This window comes from Vipera ursinii (genome assembly GCF_947247035.1).
Source record: "Vipera ursinii genome assembly, chromosome: 6".
Lineage (NCBI taxonomy): Eukaryota > Metazoa > Chordata > Lepidosauria > Squamata > Viperidae > Vipera > Vipera ursinii.
Window position 1 is genome coordinate 3,261,693 of NC_139515.1, and position 18,729 is coordinate 3,280,421.

Below are 18,729 nucleotides of genomic sequence, written 5' to 3' on the forward strand. Positions count from 1 at the left end.
CAAAAAACTGCGCTACTCGGAACATCTTACATTTTAAGGAGGTACCTGGTTGATACCTAGGATGCTGGCAGCAACCCGTGTCAACCATCAGCACCAATCAATTTGAATGTTCAGTTGACTGAGGTTCATGTTTAAGGAATAAAAGTTATATAACAACAACAACAACAACAACAACAACAACAACAATAATATAGTTGGAAGGGACCTTGGAGGTCATCTAGTCCAACCCCCTGCTCAGGCAGGAAACTATACCATTTCAGACAAATGGCTGTCCAGTCTCTTCTTAAAAACGTCCAGTGTTGGAGCACCCACAACTTCTGGAGGCAGGTTGTACGTGTATTGAGTAGGGTAAAGGGAGGGGAGGGGATTAGATGAGATGGGATAGGGTAGAGTAGGGGATAAGATGAGATGGGATGGGAGGGTAGAGTAGGGTAGGGCAGAGTAGAATAGGGTAGGGTAGAGTAGGGTAGAGTAGAGGATGGGATGAGATGGGATGGGATGATAGGGCAGGGGTGGCCATAAAAGTCTTCTGAGTGAGGAAGGAAGGAAGGAAGGAAGGAAGGAAGGAGGGAAGGAAGGAAGGAAGGAAGGAAGGAAGGAAGGAAGGAAGGAAGGAAGGAAGGAAGGAGGTTACCACTCATCCAGAGCCACTATAGTAATGAGATGGACAGCATATAGATTTAATAAATCTATATTGTCTATGTTGTCTCTTGTCCTACCTTCTGGTGCTTTGGAGAACAGCTTGACTCCCTCTTCTTTGGGGCAGCCCCTGAGATACTGGAAGACTGCTATCATGTCACCCCAGTCCTTCTCTTCATTAAACTAGACATACCCAATTCCTGCAATGCCATCTCATTGTCTACTCTTTAAAAATTCCCCCCCCCCCCAAATTGGATAATCTGAATTTAGACATCGGCCTCCAGCAATTGAAGGAGTCAAAGAAAACTTGGTACGATCAAACACGCTATAAGCCATGATAGGTAAGATTTAGCTGGTATATCGACCGAAATACCGCATGAAAATCTATATATTGCTCTGAACAGGTTGGGGACAGAATTTACGTACAACGAAGGAACGTTGCCCAACACCCTACAGTTTTGAATAGATTCCATTAGCATTAATGGAAGTGAGTCCCAAGGGAATTTGTCACAAGTTATATCCAGCTGCCATAGCCTAGCTATAGGGAAGACGCACAATAATACCCCATCTGCAATTGCAATCAATAAATGCAATGACGTTGATTAACTTGATTGGCATTCTTCAAGAGTGGAGAAATGTTGTTTCGAGGCTGGTGCCTAGTCCCAGTTATATGACAGACATAATGTGAGGCAGGCTGCCTCTGTCTATTGGGTAGTGTTTCTGTTGGGCAAAGCCATCTCATTACTGTCTAGGCGACTTGGCAACTGTGTTAGTGGGCTAATTAGAGGAAAGTACTTTGAGTAGAATGCTCGCTGTTTATGTAATTTAGTCCTACCAACGAAGACTCTTAGTTCTCTACACTACACGGCGTGCCTTGTGCTGTGATTATTTGTTGATGGAGGAACAGAAGGAGCCTGTCTAAAAACACTTAGACAAGAAGATAAAATGCATTTGGCCAGGTGGTTAAACAAAGAGAAGGGGTACAATTTTTTTTTTTAAAAAAAACATTGCAAGTACCGATCTGTTTGTTAAATTTTTAGCTATTGCGGTAATATCAGCTTGAAAGAGGAGAAGGCTTGGTTATGATTCCAAACAAAACAGTACAGAATAACAGACTTGGGAGGGACCCTGGAGGTCATCTAGTCCAACCCCCTGCTCAGGCAGGAGACCCCATACCATTTCAGACCAATGGCTGTCCAGTCTCTTCTTAAAAACTTCCAGTATTGGAGCATTCACAGCTTCTGGAGGCAGGTTGTTCCACTGGTTAATTGTTCTAACTGTCAGGAAGTTTCTCTTTAGTTCCAGGTTGCTTCTCTCCTTGACTAGTTTCCATCCGTTGCATCTTGTCCTGCCTTTGGGCACTTTGGAGAATAGCTTGACTCCTTCTTCTTTGGGGCAGCCCCTGAGATACTGAAACCCTGCTATCATGTCCCCCCTTGTCCTTCTCTTCATTAAACTAGACATACCCAATTCCAGCAACCGTTCCTTATATGTTTAAACCTCCAGTCTCCTAATCATCTTTGTTGCTCTGAGTAGCCATCCAGATGCATCTAATGCAGACATGTCAAACACAAGACCCGGGGGCCGGATCCGGCCTGCGAAGTGGTTCCATGTGGCCCGTGAAGCCATCCTGGAAACAGTGAGGGAACGGCCCCCTCTGCCTTGGCCCTGGCCCAGAGACCCTCCTCCTGCCAGAGACCCTCAGATCTGTCCCACTCCTGCCCGGGCCCCCATAGGCACCCTTGAGGCGAACGATGTAGAGCTGGCCACGCCCACCCAGTAGGCCATACGCACTCTAGCCACGCCCACCCAGTAGGCCCCGCCCACCCTGGCCACGCCCACCCAGCCCCTTGAGGGCAACCGCAATGCTGATGCGGCCCTCAATGAAATTGAGTTTGACACCCCTGATCTAAATGCAACATCTGCATATAAATTTAATACATGATCATCTTACAGAGATGACTGATTTGATGTGTAGCGCTTCCAGCTCCCTCCATAATTTTTCATTTTCTGACCCCAAAATCATATTTAAAGAAAAAAAAAAGAGAATGCTAAGCCGGGGGAAAAAAAAGACAGTTATTTATCCCAACAGGCTGTAAAATTTAAGCTTTAGGCTCCGTAACCGTGCAATAAATTCTGCGCCTGGTATTCTTGCTTTGTTATTGATCGCGGTAACAGCATTTATTAATCCAGGAAAAAAAACATAAAAAATTAAACGAACGCAGAAGTATGAATTTAAACCAATAAACGGCCCGGTTACCTTGCAGCAAGTGACCTCGGGATGACGATGGTGACCCTCGTCCACTCTTCAAAGTCTCCGGCGTAGTACACGGTGGGCTCCGACAATTCTCTGCTGCTTCCTTCACAACCTTTCACCCTGGGGGATGCTGGGAAACAGCCTTCCTTCACCAATGACCAGGACAAGCCAGCATCGTGGGAATACTGAAGAAGAACTGGAGCAGAACTGCTGAACTGGTCCGTGCAGCCGATGTTGAGCTGCAACGTTTAAAGCGGGCCGAAGGCGTAGAAGGAAACAGAACGGTTAAAAGAAAAGACTCGCCTTGCGCGTAACGCTGATTAGACCCAGGGGTTCGCATCAGCCTTTTTAAAATTTTGGATACGTATCTTTATTCCGTTCCTTTTTTTTTTTCATAATGACTCGTATTTTTTTAAAAAAATGACCTATATCCAGACCTTTTCCCTCCGCTTCTTTAAAACGCAAGCGTCTTTAAATATTTAACTCCCAAAACATTCAGCGACGGAAGGAACGGTGTAAATTTCATTCGGGGCCTCTCGCAAATGCAAACGGGAATTAGAATCCTTGGAATGACGGAGTGGGAAGGGGTCTGGTAGGTCATCTAGTCCAACCCCGCTGCCCAAACAGGAGACCCTACGCCATTTCTGACAGTCTCTTAGTAAAAGCTTCCACAACTACTGTTGTGGACACTAAGTTGATGTTGAATTTAATTACGGCAGCGAGACTTTTAGTGGCGCAATATTGGAAGAAGGAAGAACTGCCGACTATAGAAGAATGAACTTTAAAAGTTTCCAACTTGGCGGAAATGGCAAAGATTTCAGCGTACTTGAAAGACCAGTCGCAACAGAGATACATTGTGGAGTGGAGAAGATGGATTGATTACATCCAAAATAAATATGGGACTAAAAAGTTTCACCTAGCATTTGAATAAGTATTGGATTTATGTGATATATAAATTACTTGTAGTTATTTTAATAAGAGTTAAAGTGCAATAGAATTTAATATTTTATTGTTGTTTGCATATGGTAGATTATGATTGTTTGTATTTTTATACCCTGTATTTTGCTCTGGGAAGTCAGGGAGGGGGGAGGGGGAGGGGAGGGAAGGCTTGGGGAGGTTTGGGGAGAGGGGAGGGGGTTGGGAGGGGTTTTGTTTTTAAAAAAATGTACTGTAAAACTTTTCAATAAAAAAAGTAAAAGCTTCCAGTGACGAAGCAAGCTCCCAACCGTTGGTTGATTGTTCTTACTGTCAGACGATTTCTCCTTATTTCTAGGCTGAATTTCTGAACTGCTGGATAAAACATGCAGCTGGGATCTCATCCAGACTGCATACATAGGTAGCCCTTGACTTACGGCCACCGCGCGGCCCAAAATTTATATTGCTAAGCAAGACGTTCGTTAAGTGAGTTCTGCCCCGTTTTACGACTCTTCTTGCCACCTTCGTTAAGCGAATCGCTGCAGCGGCTAACCTAGTAATCCCGGTTGTTCAGTGAGCTTAGCTTCCCCCTTCTTTGCTTGTCAGAAGGTCGCAAAAGGGGATCACGTGACAGCGCAACCATCGTAAGTACCGGTCAGTTGCCAAGCCTCTGAATTTTGATCATGTGACCGGGGGAGGGGGAAGTTCTGCAACGGTCGCGTGCAAAACGGTCGTAAGTCATTTTTTTGCGTGCTGCTGCGACATTGAACAGGGGCTAAACGGGCGGGTTTGTGATGGGTTAGGGTTGCCTGTACTTTGCCCTTGGCTGGCTTTTTAATTTTATTATTGACAACTTATTCCAATTTAAATGTTCGGCATTGTTTCCAAGACGGCAGCGCGGCGTCGTTTTGTGAAAAGAACTTGTGACTTGTGACTGTCTTTTAACAGACTCCATTAGGGAAAAACTGCCACAAACATTACATGCAAGCACAATGTTTCTCAGTTTGTGTACCATTTCAGCCGCGCAATGTCAAAACAGAGGGAGATTGTTTCACCGAGTCCCCTTGCAGTTGCCAGCTCCCCTATTTATAGAAAGGAGTGGGAATTATATTTGAAAACTTGCTTGTAAACACAGAGTGATTTTAATAATTCTGCTTGTAAATTTTTTTTTCTGTGCCTGCGGTTATGCAAGGTCCCAGGTATTTGCCGGCACCTCATTCAATTTCTACTGCCATCGATCCCGAGGATTGCCGGAGGAATTTAATTATGAACTTAATGAAAGGTTGATTGCAACTAAGAAATGGCAGCTTGCTAACGTGACAAAGCTTCTGTGTGACTCAAACCTTATTACGGGCACCATAGAAAGGGGGAAAGGAGCGTGGGTAGGTTCGCAGCCTTGAGTTGTATATGAAAAAAAGGAAGATAAAAAAAAGAGAATAGAATAGAATAGAATAGAATAGAATAGAATAGAATAGAATAGAATAGAATAGAATAGAACAGAATAGAAATTAGAATAGAATAGAATAGAACAGAATAGAAAATATGGAATGGAATAGAATAGAATAGAATAGAATAGAATAGAATAGAACAGAATAGAAATTAGAATAGAATAGAATAGAACAGAATAGAAAATATGGAATGGAATGGAATAGAATAGAATAGAATAGAATAGAATAGAATAGAATAGAATAGAATAGAATAGAATAGAATAGAATAGAATAGAATGAATGGAAATTAGAATAGAATAGAATAGAACAGAATAGAAAATATGGAATGGAATAGAATAGAATAGAATAGGAAATACAGAATAGAATAGAATAGAATAGAATAGAATAGAATAGAATAGAATAGAATAGAATGAATGGAAATTAGAATAGAATAGAATAGAACAGAATAGAAAATATGGAATGGAATAGAATAGAATAGAATAGAATAGAATAGAATAGAATAGAATAGAATAGAATAGGAAATACAGAATAGAATAGAATAGAATAGAATAGAATAGAATAGAATAGGAAATACAGAATAGAATAGAATAGAATAGAATAGAATAGAATAGAATAGAATAGAAGAATAGAATAGAATAGAATAGAATAGAAAGGAAATTAGAATAGAATAGAACAGAATAGAAAATATGGAATAGAATAGAATAGAATAGAATAGAATAGAATAGAATAGAATAGAATAGAATAGAATAGAATAGAATAGAATAGAATAGAATAGAAAATATGGAGTCGAATGGAATGTTATGGAATGGCATGCCTGGCTGAGGAATTCTGGGAGTTGTCCACAAGTCATAAAAGGGCCAAGTTTGAAGACCCCTCCTCTAACACAACGAGTCAATATTCTTTCTATCCTACTTCTTCAAAGTCCAGCTTTTGCTTCCCCCCAGACAGACACACATAATACCTGAATATTTTTTCCCCAATGCTTTCATTACTATACTACCAAACAATTTATCAACTGTTCCTAAGTTTCCCTTCAGCTTTTACGCCATACATATTTTGTAGAGCAAGATTTGACTTTTTTTAAAAAAAAGAAATCAGGAAAAGGACTCAGTACGAAGATCAGAGAGATATGTTTAAATTAAAAACAAACTTTCAGTTTTGGATTTTTCCCCCCCATAATGGACAATTTGCAATCTTACGGTCAACGTGCAGGCTTTTTATGGGGAAACCTTAAGAAAATTAATTGCCTTTTAATTTAAAATGTGAAAGAGAGAGAGAGAGAGAGAGAGAGAGAGAGAGAGAGAGAGAGAGAGAGAGAGAGAGAGAATACCTTGAATTGAAGGACGTAACCTGGTTTCAACACTAAATCCCGGGTCACTGCAAATCGGTCACCGTCTGACTTGCCAAAGATCATTGCGGACGGGGTAGCCGAACAAAAAGTTTCATTTTTGGGCATCCCTTCGTTAGCTAACATTAGCCACATACTGAGCTGGTTCATGGGGTAATCAAATGCTGGTTTCTCATAAAAATTCTAGTCGAAATTTGAGAAAGGAAAGAAAGGAAGAAAGAAAAATCTTATTTATTTATTTATCAAACTGATATGCTGCCCATAAAAGGCCGGACATTGAATAAAATACAGTATAAATCAGGGGTATGGCAACCTTGGCTCTTCTGTGACTCGTGGACTTCAACTCCCAGAATTCCTGAGCCGGCCACGCTGAGGGGAAAGGGAGAGGTTTCCAAGCTGAGCCATGCCGGCTCAGGAATTCTGGGAGTTGACGTCCACGAGTCATAAAAGAGCCAAGGTTGCCTACCCCTGGTCTAGGCCTAGGCTGCTCTATGACCCGTGGACTTCAACTCCCAGAATTCCTGAGCCAGCCAGGCTGAGGGGAAAGGGAGAGGTTTCCAAGCTGAGCCATGCCGGCTCAGGAATTCTGGGAGTTGAAGTCCACGAGTCATAAAAAGAGCCAAGGTTGCCTAACCCTGAACATTCAAGCAATTAATGAAGGTCTCCTTAAATTTAAAAATGCAATTAGAAGGCAGCTCAGCGGGCGGGAGAGGGAGGGAGCAAAGTTGCGCGGGGCTGAGGTGAGGTGTTCTCTGCTCCATCCTCCACCTCCAGCGAGCCATGCCTTCCATTGGGGCTCCAGGCTAGTTGGCAGAGCGTTGTCTCCCAAGGCCTTTTTTGGGAAGGTCGAAAGAGTGGGAGCAGATCTGAGCATGGGGGGCAGGATGTTCCAGAGGGCGGATGCCACGGCAGAAAAGGCTGTTCTTCTGGACCCACCACCACCACTACCACCACGAGCTAAAATTCCTTGGCTGATGGGGTCCGTAACATGCTCCTTCTTCTGGCTCCTGGGGAATGGGGTAAAGGCAGTAATGCCATCAGGGCGAACCACTTTCTCAGATAGACTGGACCCAGGCGACAAAGGGCTTTCAGAGGTGATACCAGCCCCTGGAATTGGACCCAGAAGCAGGCACTTATTATTATTTATTTTATTTATTTATTAATTTAATTTATATACCGCCCTTCTCCCAGGGGACTCAGGGCGGTGAACAGGGCAATACATAAAAACTGGATACAAAAATTTAAATTATTAAAACATGATTAAACAATGCCCATAAAATTAATACAAATTTAAAATTAAAGTTCATTTATAAAAATCCCACCCCGTCCCATTATGAGAAGAAGGCTACTTGGGTTGGCCCTCCGCTTGATTTCCAGGAAAGAATGTACTTTAAGCATGTTTACTGAAGTGATTTTTAAGGAACACGGCGTGGAAATGCATTTTAGCTAAGCCGCCGCAGTTGTGCATCTGATTTTTCGGCTCTTCTACTTTCCCGCTCTATAGGGGGTTTCACTTACTGATCCATTTCATTCCTTGCGAGGCAGATCATTCCATCATTTGAGATTTAATGCATCACCCAAGAAAACAGTGGGTGAATGGAAGGGCCGCCCTCCTTCAGGTTACATAAGGTGAGGTAAGTTAAGTTAAGATAAGACAGGGGTCTTAACTATTCTGTCCTATCCTATCCTATCCTATCCTATCCTATCCTATCCTATCCTATCCTATCCTATCCTCTGTTCTGTCTTGTCCTGTCCTATCTTCTATTCCATTCCATTCCATTCCATTCCATCCTCTATTCTATTCTATTCTATTCTATTCTATTCTATTCTATTCTATTCTATTCTATTCTATTCTATTCTATTCTATTCCATTCTATTCTATTCTATATTCTATTCTATTCTATTCTATTCTATTCATTCTTTCCTAATCTTATTTCTCTTCTCTTCTCTTCTTATTCTTTCCTAATCTTATTTCTTTTTTCTTTTCTATTCTATTATTCTATTCTATTCTATTCTATTCTATTCTATTCTATTCTATTCTACTCTACTCTACTCTACTCTACTCTACTCTACTCTGTTCTGTTCTGTTCTATTCTATTCTATTCTATTCTATTCTATTCTATTCTATTCTATTCTATTCTATTCTATTCTATCCTATCCTATCCTATCGTCTGTCCTGTCCTGTCCTATATTCTATTCTATTCTATTCTATTCTATTCTATTCTATTCTATTCTATTCTATTCTATTCTATTCTATTCTATTCTATTCTATTCTATTCTATTCTATTAATTCTAGTCTAGTCTAGTCTAGTCTATTCTAGTCTAGTCTATATTCCATTCCATTCCATTCCATTCCATTCCATTCCATCCTCTATTCTAATTCTAATTCTAATTCTAATTCTAATTCTAATTCTAATTCTAATTCTAGTTCTAATTCTAGTTATAATTCTAATTCTACCCTACCCTATTATTTCAGGAGACACAAACTCTCGTGATGCTTTAGAGCTGTCCCCCCACGCCACCCCATGCTGGAAAAGGAAAAAAAAAACAACCTTCTGTCAAGGCTCTCTCTGAAATATTTATCTAAACTACAGGGCAACAGAATTTGAAGACAATTGAGTCAGCCCAATTTATTGTCTGTCTATACCGGTGGTTTTTTCAAATGCGGCAGCTTCAATACAGGTGGACTTCAACTCCCAGAATTATGGGAGCTGAATTATGGAAGCAATCGATAACACCGTCCTTTCTTCAGATCCAAGAAGGCTCCACACCCATTGGAACCACTCAGGTGGCCCTGAGGACACAGGTTAAACCCTCCAAGTGGCCTCAACGACCTTCTAAAAGAATGCAAACGACCAGCTCTCTGCAAGGAGTATAAATCTTTCCATTCCCCACCCTTCGGTCAGAGCTGAAGAAGCTTCTTGGATGAGAAGGGAAACATCTTCAAAGGAAAACAAGGAAGTCCAGTTGCCTCTTGAAAAAGCACCTTTGGGATAACCACGACCTGGACTGTGCTAACCTTTTCGCAAAGGCCGTGTGAGTATCGTTCGACCTGATTTACCTACCTGAGGCAAAGTGGGGTTAGCCACAGGGATGACCTGTTTCAGCTTTTCAGACAGAATGATGATGTCGTCAATGGCCCACTGGTCATATCCTTCTCCCGAAAACAGAGGCTGCCACCAACGGAATCGCGTGCAGGGGGTCTTCGCAGCCGGAGGAAGCTCCAGGTAGACAAACCTACCGGCAGACATTGCTCATCGTGTTAAAAGCAACATGGAAAATGCAATGGAACACGTCAATATAAAAAGGATACCAGGGAGGGGAAAAAAAAACTGTTTGAACCCACACAAGTTAAATACAGATAATAAAAATTGCAACTGGCGCAAACCAAACTGTTCCATTTCATTTAAGGCTGCAGCTATATTTAATAAGAATATTTAATAATATTTGACATTAACATTAATATTTAACATCAATATTTAATAACAACAACAATTTTGGACAGTGGACATGGCAATGTCTGGAGACAGCAGAATAGACGAGAAAGAACTGGAGAAGATGACAAACTACAAAGCCCTAAGGTAAAAAAGGTAAAGGTTCCCCCGCACATGCGTGCTAGTTGTTTCCGACTCTAGGGGCCGGTGCTCATCTCCGTTTCAAAGCCGAAGAGCCAGCGCTTGTCTGAGGACGTCTCCGTGGTCATGTGGCCGGCATGACTAGACACCAAAGGCACACGGGACGCTGTTACCTTCCCACCGGAGTGGTCCCTATTTTTCTACTTGCATTTTTACGTGCTTTCGAACTGCTAGGTTGGCAGAAGCTGGGACGTGTAACAGGCGCTCACTCTGTTACGTGGCACTCGGGATTCGACCCGCCAAACTGCCGACCTTCTGATCAACAAGCTCAGCGTCCTAACCCACTGAGCCACCGCGTCCCTACAAATAGGCAAAGGCAAGCAAAGGTAGTACCAATAGTAATAGGCGCCTTGGGTGCAATCCCAAAACAAGTGGAGCACCACTTGGACTCCATCATCGGCATTGACAAGTTCTCCATTAGTCAATTGCAAAAGGTGGCCTTACTAGGAACTGCTTCCATCCTGCGATGAGATCTGTAATACCATCAAACATCCACATCTGCCTATCCCAAGTCCTTGGAAAGGACTCGACAGGCAGACAAAAATGCCATATCCAGTCTGAACATCTGGCTGATTGTGCGATTAATAATAATAATAATAATAATAATAATAATAATAATAATAATAATAATAATAGAGTTGCAAGGGACCTTGGAGGTCTTCTAGACCTTGGCTTACAATCATTTGTTTAGCAATCCTTTGAAATTACAACGGCACTAAAAAAGAAAGTGACTTATGACCGTTTTTCACAGTTACGACCGTTGCCACATATCCACGGTCCTACGATCCAAATTTGGGCACTTGGCAACTGGCGGGCATTTATGACCCTTGCACTGTCCTTATTATTACTGTGGTTATTAGTAGTAGTAGTAGTAGTATTGTTATTTAAATTCATATGCTGCTCATCTTGCCGTTGCAGCAACTCTGAACTTGTGCAATTCTAAAAAGCTTGTGGATACATTATTATTATTGTTATTATTGTTATTTAAATTCATATGCTGCTCATCGCCCCATTGCAGCAACTCTGAGCGGCTTACAAAATGATTATAAAGTTAAAAAGATAATACAAAACAATTTGCCAGACACAAATAACCAGGAGCATTTGTCCAGTTCAGAGAACAGAATAGTTTATTACTGTTACCTATAAAGAATAATCTGGTCAACTGACAATCAATAGGGCTAGATAAGGGTAAATGGAATTCAAGGGAGGGCGGGCTTGAGTCTCTGGTGGCTATGTAATGATTCCAAACTGATGACATGTTTAACTCTGGCTTCTAGCTCAGCCTGGTCTTCTACATAATTATAATTATGAAAGATTACATAAAAACTAAAAAAAACCAAGAGGGTGGGTGACCTGTGACTGAGGATGGTCTTGCTGTACCAAGAGTCTCCAAACTTGGCAACTTTAATTCTTGTGGACTTCAACTCCCAGAATTCCCTAGCCAGCCACACTGGCTGCAGAATTCTGGGAGTTGGGGTCCATAAGACTTAAAAGTCGTCAAGTTTGGAGACCTCTACTCTATACCATCAGCCACCCCCAGTGTAGAGCACCCCAATTGGGGCCCCAAACTGGCTGACATTTCCAGCTCTTCTGGAAAGCCAGGAAGGTGGAGGCCAGGCTCCCCTCCAGCTGGAGAATATTCCAGAAGGCAGAAAAGGCCACGGCAGAAAAGGCTCTTCTCCTGAACCTCCCAGCCAAAATTTTTAACCAATGGGATCCAAAGGTAGAGTGAGACATGGGCCAATCCCATCGGGGCGAAACAGATCCTCAGCTATGAATGTAAGGCTAATCATGCTGCCGTCGGTAAACATCAAAACTCTTCGGCAATGGGATGAATCGCTACCTGGACTTGCTGAAGTCAGAGAAGTACATTTCCGCCAGGGCCTGCCAGGTGATGCCTCCATTGTTGCTGTATTGCAAGAGGACGCCTTCTTCTCTGCTGTCTGGTTTGTTGCAGGAAGGACTCTCTCCGCCGATCTGAATGTAAAACTGGACAAAATCTACCCAGGTGGTGTCCAAATCCAAGCTCACCAACTGTCTCTTCCCAGCCTGGAGCATATAAGGAACAAGAAAAAAAATGCATTGATGATATTGAGGATGATGATGATGTTGTTGGTGGTGGTGATGATGTTATCCAATCTCACAGAGTGGACAACCCCAAATAGTAAAATCTACAGGGAATCTTAAATTGCAAGTGTGCCCATGTAATGTATGTGACAGGTTCTCTGTCTCTCTCTCTCTCTCTCACTCTGTGTCTGTCTGTCTGTCTGTCTGTCTGTCTGTCTATCTATCTATCTATCTATCTATCTATCTATCTATCTATCTATCTATATTTATCTATCTATCTATCTATCTATCTATCTATCTATCTATCTATCTATCATCTATCTATCTATCTATCATCTATCTATCATCTTTCTTTCTTTATCTATCATCTGTCTGCCTGGTCTCTCTGTCTGGTCTGTCTGTCTATCTATCTATCTATCCATCCATCCATCCAGTGGTGGGATTCAAATTTGTGAACAACCGGTTCTCTGCGTGGATGCCGCTTCCGGGAGTCCATTCTGGGCCTGGGCAACAAAAAATTAGCTACCGGTTCTGCTGAAGTGGTGCAAACTGGCTGAATCCCACCACTGTATCTGTCTGTCTGTCTGTTTATCCATCCATCCATCTATCCATCCATCCATCCACCTATCTATCTATAGATTTGGCCCGTATTGGGTTCATGTCACTGAACCTGGTTTAGCTAAGGGATGTAGGTGTATTGACTATGTAAAGATTTTATAAGTTACGCAAGCCTGATTTTTATCCTCTTTTTACAATGACGGATATTTTTCCTTTTCAGATTATGAATAGGTTACCTAGACACATGCAGGAGTAAAGGTAAGGGCTATTGCTCTCAGCTGATTTAGAAAATGACATTTTAAAAAACCCTTTATTTTTATTATGTATTATTGTTCTTTCAAAATATACAACAATATGATCAGCCGAGGAATTCTGGGAGTTGAAGTCCACACGTTTTAGAGGTCCCAAGGTTAGAGACCCCAACTTGGAAGTTATCCTAAGGAAGCAGTAAGGGCTGTTGGCAGATATTGATTAAGTCTATGCCAGCATGTGTGACAATGAATTTAATTGATTTGAGTTTAACCAGTGCTTTTTTTGTAAAAGAAAAAGGTGCTGGAACTCACACATGTCATACAACCTGCCTTGCCTACCCTACAAGGTTCCATCCAAAAAAGGTGCCAGAACTCCGTTCTGAGCGTTCTATGACAAAAAAAGCCCTGAGTTTAACTATTTACCAGAAGATTAGTGACATTCATTTTATGCTCTTTTACCAAGCGGATAGATTAGCATCTAAAATGCAGCCGCGAGAGTTGTGTTGGGAGTTTCCCGACACTCCCATGTCACACCTTTGCTCCGCAAGCTGCATTGGCTACCAGTTGTCTTCTGGGTGAGGTTCAAGGTGTTAGTAATGACCTACAAAGCCCTACATGGCATGGGTCCGGAATACCTTGAGGAGCACCTGCGGCCGGCGTCAACTTCCCTCCACCCAGTACGCTCCCACAGAGAGGGCCTCCTCAGGGTGCCATCGGTCAAAGAATGCCAACTGGTGGCCCCCAGGGGGAGGGCATTCTCTGTGGGCGCACCGTATCTTTGGAACCATCTTCCGGTTGAGCTCCGGATGGCGCCCGATCTCCGCTCCTTCCGGCACGATCTTAAAACCCATCTTTTTGAACAAGCTGGCCTGGCCTGATGGGACGGGGTTGGATTTTATAAATGGATTTTAACTGTTAATCTGTATTAATTTATTATGGGCACTGTTTAATTACTTTTTAATAATTTTTAATTTTTGTATTTTGTTTTTATGTATTGCCCTGAGTCCTTCGGGAGAAGGGCGGTATACAAATTAAATTAATAAATAAATAATAATAAATAAATAAAAATGTTCTGTATCGTTTTGGCCCACGGTTTTCTATTCACCCTATTCTTTCATAGCAAACCAGCTCGTTTCTATTGCAAAATGTAAATTGATAGAACATGATAGGGATATTATTTTAAAATACAATCTGACTTCAGAACTACCTAAAACACGAACAAAGCGGGAAGTAACAGCGAGGCTCAAGTTGATACGTTCCTTCTTTCTTCCTCTTTCAGTGAAAAAGAAATCTGGTCTATGATAGGGTGATCCATGACATGACATTCTGGCTCTGGGTTCAAGCTGTCCATAGATAACCAAGCTATCTCCTTCCACATGTAAACAGTCAAAATGCAATTCCAGATAGAATTGTCCTTCTTGAAGTCTAAAATACAAAATCTCCTTTTCCGGGGAGATGAATGACCACTACGTCATTGCATGTTATTTTTTTTTTAAATCCTTTAATGATTAAAATCACCAAGGAAATGGGGGAGACGAATTAAAAAGAAAGAGATTTCTGCCCAGAATTTTACACCCACCTAAAATAAATTGTGTCAATATAAGAAATAGAATTGGGTTCCCAATTAAGAGGTTGCAACCAAGGAGGTTAAAACATACGTTGCTCGCACAGTTGTTGTTTTTAAAAAAGAATGATTATTATGATTATTTTACTATTCCTAAGACGGCTGCCTGTATATTAAAAAAAAAAGGTTTTGATTAAAAATATCTCAGGGAGGCTGTTGTCAAGGTTAGTGACAGTGAGTGAAGCTTTAAACAAGAGACGTTTCACACCTGGACTTTGCAGATTAAGGAACAGCCTCCAACTCATCCGAGGGGCCACCAAGGATTAACAGTAATTGTTCTCCTCTTGGACTGTGCGTACCTCATCAAACATTAGAGCGACACAATCAATCTCCGGCATCTGTTGTGAGCTTGCCGAGACCCACAGTGGCTTTCCATGGGGGTTCCTAAAGCGGAGCCCAACAGGGGTAATGAAACTCGCACCCTGTCTCTTTCGTTTACGGCGAAGGTCAAGCAATAAAGGCTAACAATGCACGACCTTGGAAACGGTAAAAAGCAACACAATAAAAAGCAACACAACGGCGAAAGCCACACTTTTCCCTCTTGTTTCTGAGTGATTTCATCCATTCAGGTAGGAAATTAGGAGTGGCTTTTTCCCAGTGTGCAAACCTGAAGGGCTGGCTGCTTTCCTAGCCCCCACCCCCCACCCCCTCAAAACAAAGGGGACAACGAAGCATCGCTTTTTGTTAGCGGTGTTTTTAAGTGTTCTTTTCTTCCTAAGCTTCATCGGTCCGCATAATGATCATAATGATGATGATGATGATGATGATGATGATGATGATAATAATAATAATAATAATAATAATAATAATAATAATAATAATAATAATAATAATACATCAAGAAATTGCAGCTTCCTGCAATAACTCCAGCAAAGCTACAAAAAACTCCGCTACTCGGAACATCTTACATTTTAAGGAGATGCCTGGTTGATACCTAGGATGCCCGCAGCAGCCCGTGTCAACCATAAGTGCCAGTCAATTTGAGTGTTCAGTTGACTGAGTTTCATGTTTTATGAATAAAAGTTTTATAATAATAATAATACATCAAGAAATTGCAGCTTCCTGCAATAACTCCAGCAAAGCTACAAAAAACTGCGCTACTCGGAACATCTTACATTTTAAGGAGATGCCTGGTTGATACCTAGGATGCCCGCAGCAGCCCGTGTCAACCATAAGTGCCAGTCAATTTGAGTGTTCAGTTGACTGAGTTTCATGTTTTATGAATAAAAGTTTTATAATAATAATAATACATCAAGAAATTGCAGCTTCCTGCAATAACTCCAGCAAAGCTACAAAAAACTGCGCTACTCGGAACATCTTACATTTTAAGGAGATGCCTGGTTGATACCTAGGATGCCCGCAGCAACCCGTGTCAACCATAAGTGCCAGTCAATTTGAGTGTTCAGTTGACTGAGTTTCATGTTTTATGAATAAAAGTTTTATAATAATAATAATAATAATAATAATAGATATCGCTGGACCAGGAGATGTCAGAGTCGAAGAAAAAGAACTGGGAAAAATTATGAAATACCGCGACCTGGCCATCGTAACTGCGCGATTATGGATGAAACATGCAACAGCGATACCCATAGTCATCGGGGCACTGGGAACTATGTCCAAAAACTTTGCAAAATACATCAAGAAATTGCAACTTCCTGCAATAACTCCAGCAATGCTGCAAAAAACTGCGCTACTCGGAACATCTTACATTTTAAGGAGGTACCTGGTTGATACCTAGGATGCCGGCAGCAACCTGTGTCAACCATAAGTGCCAGTCAATTTGAGTGTTCAGTTGACTGAGTTTCATGTTTAATGAGTAAAAGTTTTATAATAATAATAATAATAATAATAATAATAATAATAATAATAATAATAATAACGACAACAACAATAATAATAATAAAGTTGGAAGGGACCTTGGAGGTCTTCTAGTCCAGCCCCCTGCTCAGGCAGGAAACCCTATACCATTTCAGACAAACAGTGGTCTAGTCTCTGAGTCCTTCGGGAGAAGGGCAGTATATAAATAAATTATTATTATTATTATTATTATTATTATTATTATTATTATTATTATTATTATTATTATTAAAACACTTTTTTTCTCCTTGGTCCCTCCTAATTCCTTCTCCTCTGAGGGAGCATCCATTTCTCCTCTTTTTGAACACTTTTCCCCCCCATTAACTTTCAATATAAAATACGAAAATACCAAAGGGAAGGGAAAGGGGAAAAAGAGAAGTGTGGAAAAGGGGGGTGGGGGGGGGAAGAGAAAAGAAAAGAAAAGGCGTTGACTTCCAACTCCCTCTGTTGCAGTAAAATAAGACATTATCGTTGCACCAACTTTTTACGTTTCTATGAATGAGCCATTTCTGTGTCAACAAATCGCTCCAATCAGTAACAGTATTATTTTTTCTCACCTCGAGCACAAAGTCCAGAAGTGGTTTCCAAGTGTGTGTGTGTGTGTGTGTATGTGTGTGTGTGTGTGTGTATTTGAATAATTTACACAAATAATGAGCTGTCATAAGTTGTGACTATATCCTGTGGATAGCCTTGGGTTAGGCCAAAACAGGAAAGAAAGTTTTAATTAGCAAGGTGCATTCAAAAAGACTTGACAATACTTCACACACACACACACACACACACACACACACACACACAAAATCAAAACAGTCAATTTAGCCATCTCTGCTAATTCCATCAACTTTTACAGCCATTCTTCCATGCTGGGAATGGAAAAATCCTTCCATTTTTGTGCGCAGAGCAGTCTTGCTGATGTCACCATATATAAAATCGGAGTTCCAAATTTTTTTTTCCCCAAGTCTTTTTTCCATTAGACCCAGGAAAGGAAAGAGGAGGAAGAGGAAGAAGAAGAAAGGAGGAAGGAAAAGGAAAAAAAAGGAAGGAGGAGGAGGAGGAGGAAGCGGGAGGGAAGGAAGGAAGGAGGACAAGAAGCAACGGATGGAAACTCATCAAGGAGAGAAGCAACCTAGAACTAAGGAGAAACTTCCTGACAGTTAGAACAATTAGCCAGTGGGACTACCTGCCTCCAGAAGCTGTCAATGCTCCAACACTGGAAGTATTTAAGAAGACATTGGACAGCCATTTGTCTGAAATGGTATAGGGTTTCCTGCCTCAGCAGGGGGTTGGACTAGATGACCTCCAAGGTCCCTTCCAACTCTATTATTATTATTATTATTATTATTATTATTATTATTATTATTATTATTATTATTATTGAAGAAGGGAGGTAGGGAGGTAGGACATAGATATTTTAAATACAGCACCTGAGAAATCTGCATCAAGAAGAAGAATAAATAACAAATAAGAATAAATGCTGCGGAGAGGACCCTGGATAAAGTGCCCTTTCTGCCTATTTTTTCCTGAGTTTTCTGGGGAATTCTGGAGGTTGAAATCCGCACATCTTAGGCTCCCTAAGGATGGGAAACACGGGTAGCCACTGTAAATCGAATGGATCTGAAAGGGTGGGGATCGGAGCAGATGGGGAGATATTAGCTGGAGCCAGGCCTCTTCACAACAGGAGCAATGTAACATAATTCAGATTAATGCTTCAGCAATCAGTGGGATTGCTCCGTAACCAATCCTCAAGAACAGCTGTTGGGAGGGATTAAATCTTGCCAGGATTAGATGCTCTCAAGAATTAGGGAACCATTATTTCGCTTAGATATGTAGCCATCTTGAATGACCGGGTACCACAGCCAGATCTTTTGGGTTTTCAAATCCATGTCATTAAGCTCAAAATGTTGACCACAATTTCAATTAAAATGTGTTTTGGGTTTTTTTTTAACATGCACCTCACTTGAAAGAGATTCAGGCTTTGTTGTGATGTAATTCTTATTCAAATTTCAGCTTCCTGGTACTTTATTATTAAACTCGTTTTTCCCCCCACTCTTTATTCTCTGAGCAGCCTGTTGTTAGCATTTTATTTTTTCCATATCTATTCAGCACACTTTTCTAACTAAGGCAATGAAA

The 18,729-nt window shown here is 41.2% G+C and overlaps 1 protein-coding gene across 1 annotated transcript in view; it reads right to left on the bottom strand.

Annotated features, from left to right (window-relative positions):
• RELN (reelin) overlaps window positions 1-18,729 on the bottom strand; it is a gene marked incomplete at its 5' end in the record, with an annotated part of 292,461 nt that overhangs the window by 86,277 nt on the left and 187,455 nt on the right. The window contains 4 exons of the mRNA XM_083366535.1: window positions 2,900-3,135; window positions 6,590-6,790; window positions 9,673-9,844; window positions 12,086-12,291. Coding sequence (XP_083222661.1) covers window positions 2,900-3,135; window positions 6,590-6,790; window positions 9,673-9,844; window positions 12,086-12,291 — 815 coding nt within the window. The remainder of the gene's footprint in view (window positions 1-2,899; window positions 3,136-6,589; window positions 6,791-9,672; window positions 9,845-12,085; window positions 12,292-18,729) is intronic.